This window comes from Ipomoea triloba, chromosome 4 (genome assembly GCF_003576645.1).
Source record: "Ipomoea triloba cultivar NCNSP0323 chromosome 4, ASM357664v1".
Taxonomy (NCBI): domain Eukaryota; kingdom Viridiplantae; phylum Streptophyta; class Magnoliopsida; order Solanales; family Convolvulaceae; genus Ipomoea; species Ipomoea triloba.
Genome location: NC_044919.1, coordinates 12,241,654 through 12,250,598, shown reverse-complemented (window position 1 = coordinate 12,250,598; position 8,945 = coordinate 12,241,654). Strand labels below are relative to the sequence as shown.

The 8,945-nt window shown below is 35.0% G+C and overlaps 2 protein-coding genes across 2 annotated transcripts in view; one reads left to right on the top strand and one right to left on the bottom strand.

The window, feature by feature from the left end:
• Positions 1-3,160: 3,160 nt before the first annotated feature.
• On the top strand, positions 3,161-5,438 carry LOC116015124 (pirin-like protein). The gene is made up of 6 exons (XM_031255137.1): positions 3,161-3,416; positions 3,620-3,669; positions 3,766-3,833; positions 3,934-3,996; positions 4,313-4,416; positions 4,684-5,438. The coding sequence occupies exons 1-6, from the start codon at positions 3,199-3,201 to the stop codon at positions 5,174-5,176; spliced, it is 996 nt and encodes a 331-aa protein (XP_031110997.1). The 5' UTR covers positions 3,161-3,198; the 3' UTR covers positions 5,177-5,438.
• Positions 5,439-7,236: 1,798 nt separating this feature from the next.
• LOC116017657 (ras-related protein RABA5c-like) overlaps positions 7,237-8,945 on the bottom strand; it is a 4,097-nt gene continuing 2,388 nt past the window's right edge. Inside the window, exon 2 of the mRNA XM_031258279.1 lies at positions 7,237-7,900. Coding sequence (XP_031114139.1) covers positions 7,578-7,900 — 323 coding nt within the window. The 3' untranslated portion in view covers positions 7,237-7,577. The remainder of the gene's footprint in view (positions 7,901-8,945) is intronic.

Below are 8,945 nucleotides of genomic sequence, written 5' to 3'. Positions count from 1 at the left end.
AAAAAAAACATACAAATATCATAATAATTACTCAAAAGAAGGGAATGATAATCTATTTTTATACTAATAATATTATACCTTAAATATAAAATAAGAATATTAGGCAATTATGTTAATAAATAATTAATATTTTGGTACATTAATTTCCGCTAGGAAATAATTAGGTTGGAAATAATTAATAAGAATATTAGGCAATATCAATGTCATGAAAATGTGTTTTTGGAATCCAATTCGCAGTCTTAGACAATTTTGTATATTATTATGATTAGATAATTATATTATTATTAAAATAAATATAGAAAAATAAAGAAGAAATAATTTAAAAAATAATTTTTTTAAATATAATATAATATCAACTATTATATAATAAATATGCATATTACTTGTTAATGACGTAGAAAAGATATTTAATAGTAGAACTTAATTAACCGACCAACTTTTGCAATATATATACTTATAACATCATATTTTGAATATCTGATGAACCCATAAGAGAGTGCCGAAATATACAATGTTGCGTCAAAAAACCCCACTGATTTTCTACCAGTTCGCAATTAATTTAAAATTTTCATCAGAAAGGCCACTTAGACATCACAAAATCATTCATCCATCAACTACAGAGTTATTTTTAAAGAAAACCTCCATCCGATCTCGTTTCATGCTTGCAACAATCTGCAACACTCTCTTTGACACATCACTCTTGTAGTCACCTTTCATTAAAACTGATGGAGGAAGAGAAGTCAAAATTATGCATTTCAATTCCTACAGCTCACAACAATTTGGAAGAAAGCACATTCGATAGTTATCTAAGCATTTTGGATGGAGATGCACCAATTCATAGAGACAATTAATCATTATCCTTAGCAATTTAGTTTACACATCAAAAATGAGAAAATGGGGACAGACTTAAACGAATAGACGATGAATTATTTTGACCCTCAGTCCCTGACCATTAGTATAATGATGCATGAAGAGGCTAGGATCAACAGGTTTATGAACAATTTGATGTTTTTCGAGGCTCAAAAGCTTGCAAACACCTGGCCAGTACATAACTATAAAAAGAAAACGCAATAATTAATTCATATCATAAAAGGAAGATTCAGCGTAATATCAAACCAAGGTGAATCCAACTATCCAAGACTCTAAGATAAAAAAGATTCGCATTTTAATGAGAATATCTCTTACACGTTAACACTCAATAAGATGGCGAAATCAATAAGTAGAAATGGTTTTGACTTCGTCCTGCAAAAGAGACAGAAATTCAGCATTTAATTCATCCCCAAACAATGACCCTTATTATTGAGTTACTCACTGACAATCAATGTAGAGGCACGATGTTGCAACATGAGTAATTATCTGTCCTTTTGTAAAACTGCGTTCAAGAGCTATTTGGAATTACACGTGCAATTAGACATGTAAAAAGTAAATATAGTGTCAACTTTCAACTTATGATTTCTTATTGAGTGATGGAAGAAGGGAATGAGAGAACTACCAACATGAGGAGAGGAGACCATCCATTGTATTTATAGGTAGCGAATGTGTGAATTATAAATTAATAATATTAGATTCCTTTTTCAATTTACCTCTTAATCAAATATTATTTCAGTCAATTAGGAATCTTTATAATTTTCCATTAAATAATAATATTCGTTTCCTTTTTCAATTTGCCAATAATGATTCTTACCAATTATAATTAATAGATATTATTAATTTCCATATAAAATTTTCTTACCAATTAAGCTTTACTAATTATTTTACTAATAAATTATGTAATTAAATATTAACAAAAGTTTGAGCGGGAAAATTTGGAAGGAGGATGCATGTTACTTTTATATATAGTATAGAGTATAGATAGTATAGACTAGAGATTTTGGATACTATATGGCTAAGCACATTTCGGGTCAAGTCCTAATTTTCACGAGTTCAACCCCCGAAAAATGCATATCGGGTTGGATTTGACCCAGTTTGAGTCCAAGCCGGGTAGAACATTGCTGAAGTGTTGGTATATAATTTGGGTATCGGGTTTGCTGAAGAGTTGTAACAAATTAAAATATTTTGAACTAAAAAGTCTTATTAGAAGGTATTGTTTTGGGTCACACTTGTGTGAGACCGTCTCATGGATCCTTATTCGTGAGACGGGTCGGGTCGTGTCAAAGCACCATGCAAATGCCATACTTATATGTGCAAATCTCATACTTATATGCTCAAATATAACACTAATCAAAAATACAAATTTTATTACTTATAAGAGAAAAAGTAATACATTTTTCATAATAAGTAATGTTGACAAGTGTCTCTCACTTATAAGGGAAAATATAATACTTTTGAGGAAAAATGTAATACTTTTAAATCGAAATGTAAAAGTATTGTATTTTCCTTTAAAAGTATTACATTTACCCTAATAAGTAACAAAAAATTTATTCCTAATTAGTATTACATTTGAGTATATAAGTATGATATTTGTGCATATAAGTGTTACATTTGCATTGTGGTCCGACCCGACCCGACCCGACCCGTCTTATGGTGAGACGGTCTCACACAAGTTTTTGCCAATATTTTAAATTTTCAAATTTTTATTAATTTATTTAATCTTTTTTCTTAAAGTAGAGATTTCTTTATCCACAATGAGACGGCCTCACACAAGTGTGACCCATTGTTTTATTATTAGATACGAAAATAACAATTACAGAAAAATTAAGGATGAAAGGAGTAAATCTAAAAAATTATAGAGTATTTAATAATTTAAGGACGAAAGTTGTAATGTCATTTATTTTAAATTAAAAAAAAAGATATTTTTCCAGAGGATTGTACTTTAGCTGGCAGGAGGAAAATATGGCGTCGCAACATACAAAATTACAAATCCTTCTAGAACATTTTTTCCTCTTGCACTATGAAGTATTTGACTTTTAAGAAAGCCCTTTCATTAGTTCATACATTCACACAACAAAAGAGATTTCTTTCGTCACCGTGACATGATCCTGATATCATCATCATCTCATCTACGATCTATCCATTCGAATCAAGACGCGGGTCCCACCCAACCCCTCACCTCCCCGCCCGCATAAGAAAATTCGTTACGAATGAATGCAGACAACAAACGAACACGCACGAGCCACCCACCCATCCACGCCTGTATAAATACACGGCTATATATTCACTTCCCAGAAAAGAAGAAAAGAGAAGAAATTTGATATTTGTATGAGAGCTAAGTTATCCAGACGAATCTTAGTGTCTTTACTGTTGTATCAGTTGGTTTTTGTGTTATTGGTTTCTCTTTGTATCAGAAAAGATATAATCACCATGTCTTCTGGATCTGATCATTCTGGTTTTGATAACCCGAGATTGGTTGTGAAGAAGGTTTTGGCCAAGCAACAGAGTGAGGGTGATGGTGCCCGTGTTAGAAGAAGCATTGGAAGGTACCCATTCTTGATTTCCAGTCTGTTTATGGTTTAATGTTTGTTTAATTTGGATTCTGGGTATTGGTTGGTAGGAGATTTTGCCAATTGGGTTTTCCAATTCTTGTATTGTTATTAAAGTTCTGGCATTTTATCTGCATTTGTTCATTATCCAGGTAGTGATTGCTTGTTTGTTTTTATGTTTGGGAAAATTTGATTTGCAGGCCTGAATTGAAGAATCTCGACCCATTTCTCATGCTGGATGAGTTTGAAGGTACACCAGATTCTTCAATTCATTTCTAGAGATTTTTTTTGCTGTTTTATGTGGAATGGATTTGGTTTTTTACTCTGTTTGGTTATCATTTATCAGTATCATTGCCTGCTGGATTTCCTGACCACCCACACAGAGGATTTGAGACTGTAACATATATGCTGGAGGTAAATTTTGATCTTAAAATTGGAATTGGATACATACATAGATACATATATAGATATAGGAAGTTCTGAGTTGCTAATTATGTTTATCTTCCTTGTCTAGGGAGCTTTTACCCATCAAGATTTTGCTGGGCACAAGGGTACAATAGGAACTGGTGATGTGCAGGTATAGATGACTTGGTTCATGACGTTAAAGCTCAAGAAAATGGCATCTTCTAGTCAAGTTGATCAGATTGTTGACTTTGTAACCACAAGGTTACAAGTTATTCGACTCCTGGTGGGAGGTTTATTGGCTTTCTTGGTTTGAGCCGGTAGGCAACCTAGGCTGGTCTACCTCATTGTAGTCCTTTGCCAACTAGAGTCATAAGGCGGGGTTTACCCAGGCACGCCCTCGGGTAGTGACTGCAGGATTCTCCAAAAAATGTAAACAATGTTTGATGAACTATGTGGTTTAGGAACTTTGTGTTTTTTCTTTGATGCAGTGGATGACGGCAGGGAGAGGTATAGTTCACTCTGAAATGCCTGTAGGGGAAGGTACACAAAAGGGGTTGCAACTCTGGATCAATCTTGCCTCCAAGGACAAAATGTAAGTAAGATATATGGTGTTGTATTATTATCTGTTATTTCTTCTTGAACAGAAAAAAGTTGCATACTTGGTAAAACTTTCCATTTTAGCTACTGTGCATAAGCCAGTCCAAGTATGAAACTGTTAGCCTAATCATCAAAGTTGACTTATGTTCACTACAACTTGAAAAGGTTGTCTTTTAAGGACACTTGTAGTCCAAGTGTGATAATTGTGACCTGTTGAAATACTTTAATTTCCTTATTCTGGTCTGGAACAAAAATGCTGTAGGATTGAGCCAAACTATCAAGAACTGTTGAGTGCAGACATCCCGAATGCAGAAAACGACGGGGTTGAAGTAAAGATTATAGCAGGAGAGGCGATGGGCGTGAAGTCCCCGGTTTACACAAGAACTCCCACAATGTACCTCGATTTCACTCTAAACCCGTCGTCTCAATACCACCAAAGCATCCCAGAATCATGGAACGCGTTTGTCTACATCGTCGAAGGAGAGGGGGTGTTTGGCGTCCCGAATTCACAGCCCGCATCAGCTCACCACTGCTTGGTTTTGGGTCCGGGCGAGGGCCTAAGCGTATGGAACAAGGGCTCCTCGCCCCTGAGATTCGTTTTGTTGGGCGGGCAGCCACTCAACGAGCCGGTCGTTCAGTACGGTCCTTTTGTGATGAACACACAAGCTGAAATAGAGCAGACTTTCCAGGACTACCATTACTACAAGAATGGCTTTGAGAAGGCAAGGCACTGGAGATCTCATTCTGGACACTAGGCCCCCATAGCCCATGTAATGATAAGAAAAGCTCCAATAGAATTTTCATTTCAGAAAAAGAATAAAATACTAGACTGTGGAAGATTAGACTTTGTCTTCCATCATGTCTTAATCTTTCTCCAAACCCACCTAATATGGAAGCTTGGGTAAGATAGGTACTTTAATATATATCAAGAATGCTAAAGCCTCTAGAAGCCTTAGCTCCATGTATTATATAGTTTGATACTTTAATATAATGGTCATTTCTCTTGTGAAAATGAAACTGTGTTTTTAGCTATATTTTAATAAAATTTTTTTTTTTTTAAATATGGGTATCTGAACTTTATACTTGACTAACCTTTAACCAGCTTGATTGATTGGCGTGAGTGCACTCTTTTCCTTAAAAGAGGTCAGGAGTTTGAACCCCCTCTTGTCTAGTTTTAATTGGGTCAATGCGAACAGGTATTAGTCTGAATATGGTGCAGACTTAAAAATGCCTCATACAGTTAAGGGCCTACTAAAAAAAATAATACTTGACTAACCTTTACTAGTGTACAACAAATACAATTTCAAGAAACATTAACATAAACCTCTCTGAGTGCATACTTAGATAAATGTTGCTTCAAGATATTATACCTTAAAAGCATGTTTAACAAGTAATAGTTGTTTATTAGGTCAACCCTTAAGTTTAGATGAAGATTGGCTTGATAGTATCTTTTTGTGAGCATTGATAAAGGGTGGACTTGGTAGTGGGGCATTTTGGGTTCTCAGTGATATTGTGCAGACCCTCCACAATGAAGCACTTGGTGCATTGAAGAGAAATGGTTGAAAATAATGTTATAGATTTGATATGGCCATTATTAAGAATCTTTACTATTTTTATATGCTTGTAGTTTCCATTTAATTTCCATATGTTCTTTCTCATCAATGCCATAGCCTTGTCGGAGATAAGATTAGGCATCCTTTAAACATCGCGTCAGCATGTGTCTCAATCAATGATACATTGACACGTCTCTCATTGAGAGTAGGCCATAACATATTAATTTGAAGAGAAAAATAAATTAATTATAACTTTTACTTTACTCCGTGAAATGATGATGTGTTAATTTATTATTGGTTGAGATACATGTTACTATGTGTGTCAATGACAATATAATAGATATTAAAAAGGAGATCTTGAAGTGAGACTGATGTCGGGGAAGTTGTCAAAATGGGTTACGGGGTCAATCAGTTTGAGAGGACCCATTAGTGAAACTATTGCAGCTATCAAGAATGGGAAGGATATGTTCCCGAGAATAAGTTTTAGACCTATCTTTCGTGAGCAAAATAGGGTGGCGGATCGTCTTACAAATATTGGTGCCTATCAGGACACTGACCAGAGAAATTTTGAGATCCCTCCTGCAGGGCTGGAGACTTTTATTGCTGATGACATGATAGGCGTTACCACTCTGTTTCATGCGACCACTAGTTTACTAAACTACTAGTTTCGGAGTATCCCCCTCTCTTTTGATTTAAAAAAAAAAAGAAAAAAAAAGAAAAAAAAAAAAGAGACAACCCAGCCAAGTTGGTCAATATAATAATCATAAATATTTTAATTTGACTCCCCATAAGAGTCTTATCTCAAAACGAGCTTCACTCAGAGGGCACCTTCATATGGCTGCTACAAGCTTTTTCGTAAATTAAAAAAAAAAAAAAACATATACTAAAACATGGAGATAGCCTAGCCCTAGGCTAAGTACCAAATACCAAAGATATCATGATTTGTTGTCAATATGTTGATAAAACAATGATTGAATAAAACTACCCTTGCAACAATGATGAGAATCTTGATGCCATATAGGTCAAAGTGCTAGGAAATTAGTTGATTCCATGGGATGCCAATACAAGCTTAGTGGTCCATTGGATACATGTTCTAGAACATAGTTTAGGTAAACATGAATTGCAACATCCCTGCATTTGGTGTGAAATTGACATATAAAATATCCAATAGTTCAAGATATGTATAGTTTATTGACAAGATGACCATAGCTGAGTTTCATATACAATCATTAGCATAAAATCTTTTGAACTTTACCGAGGAGTAAAGAAATTCATAGGTAAACAACTGCAGTTGAAACACATAATTAACAGAGAAATAGTGTTCACTTACAAGATATATTGATGATGATGGATCCATAGAAAAAAAAAATACAACTATAATTTCCACAGGTTGTATATGTGACCTTTCATGTAATTGAGATCTCTCGAAATTCAAAAATGAAAACAAATGAACCCACAAACCGACCAAACCAAATAGTTAAACAAACCTTTACAAGACCTTGAATTGTAGACTAGCGGTGATTAATCCAATCTTGTTATTCACTCACAGGTTCGCGTGTGTAGATATGAATGGCGCGTGACAACCATTGGTGTAGAAACCCGGTTACCTGGAACAACAAGAATAGCCTTGTTTCTGCTTAGATCCATCGGGGCCACCATTACTGACAAGGCTAACACGGTTCACAGATACTTCTTCCTTGAAAGAATCAGAGTTCAAAACCTTTCTGCTAATATTGTTATATATCTCCCGGATAACGATCTCGAAAGCCTGCTTCACATTTGTCGAATCCAGAGCAGATGTCTCCATAAAGAATAACCCTTCGGCTTCTGCCAAGCTTTTCCCTTCTTCTACAGTCACAGCCCTGATATCCCCCAAATCGCATTTATTGCCCACAAGCATCCTTGCAACAGTCGTATCAGAATGTGCTGCATCATAACCGTTCTTTCTAAGCCCAAACTTTCATGAAGCATTGGAAGTAATTTGAAATAGGAAAGCGAAAAATAAGAGTGGCAGAAAACACATCTAGCCATTGCACAATGAACAATAAAGAGCACAAAATTTTTACTTATTGAAACTGCATCCCCTGAATCAGTCAAATGTTTCATCCCCGTCTCCCAAAACCTTAACTTTATAGCTATTCTTTAGGATAAATATGAAAAAGTAAATGTGTATCCTCACTAACAACTTAAGATTTTAGCTATGCTGCTTGGATTTCAATCTTAGGCTTCTCATGTATCTTTCTTTTATTGTTGTATTTTGATCAAAACTTGTTTATTTCGTCCCCCAAGTTGAGTCAAATCAACCCACTACACTATAACCATTTAAAGAATCAGCAAACCACTCAAGAAAAGCCTTACAGCTACATTGATCTGGACTTTAGGCCTAACAATAATCCCAAACCAGTCCTTACTTTCAGGAAAGGACATTTTTTCACCATCTAGAGGGGGACAGCGGGAATATTTTAATTTGGTAGGCTTACTCTACCTTGTAATTAGGAACCTAAAGGGGGATGGAGGTCAGGCTCGATCCCAAAAAGTGTAGAATATTGACATGCTATGATGGATGTGTATGAATAAAGCATCACATTTTGTTTGGTATATTAAAAGAACAGATCACTTTATAAATGAGGCGCATAATTTGAGAAGTATTGATTAAGATGGTTTTGGCATGCGTGATGATGTGGGCGTGTGAGATAAGAGTAGACATTTTTTAGAAAAGGAGGGTGGTGCTAAGGATTGTACCTGGACTAGCAATAAAGAGAATTGATGCAAAAATAGAACCATATAGCTGATCTAAACTAGATTAGGGTTAAGGCATAGTTCTGTGTCTGTGACCAGCTACGCATTCCCTAACCTCAAGGGTTTTGCCACTAGGCCAGGCCTTGAAGGTTAGTTATGCATTATTATTACATTAAAAACAAAACAAAACAAAACAAAAAAAAAAAAAAAAAAAAAAAAAAAAAAAAAAAAA

Bases quoted from the DNA above. Each gene is read 5' to 3' on its own strand.
- LOC116015124 (XM_031255137.1), top strand. From the start codon at position 3,199: ATGAGAGCTAAGTTATCCAGACGAATCTTAGTGTCTTTACTGTTGTAT. The intron at 3,417-3,619 runs GTACCCATTCTT...TTTGATTTGCAG, and splicing joins GTTAGAAGAAGCATTGGAAG to GCCTGAATTGAAGAATCTCG. The intron at 3,670-3,765 runs GTACACCAGATT...ATCATTTATCAG, and splicing joins CATGCTGGATGAGTTTGAAG to TATCATTGCCTGCTGGATTT.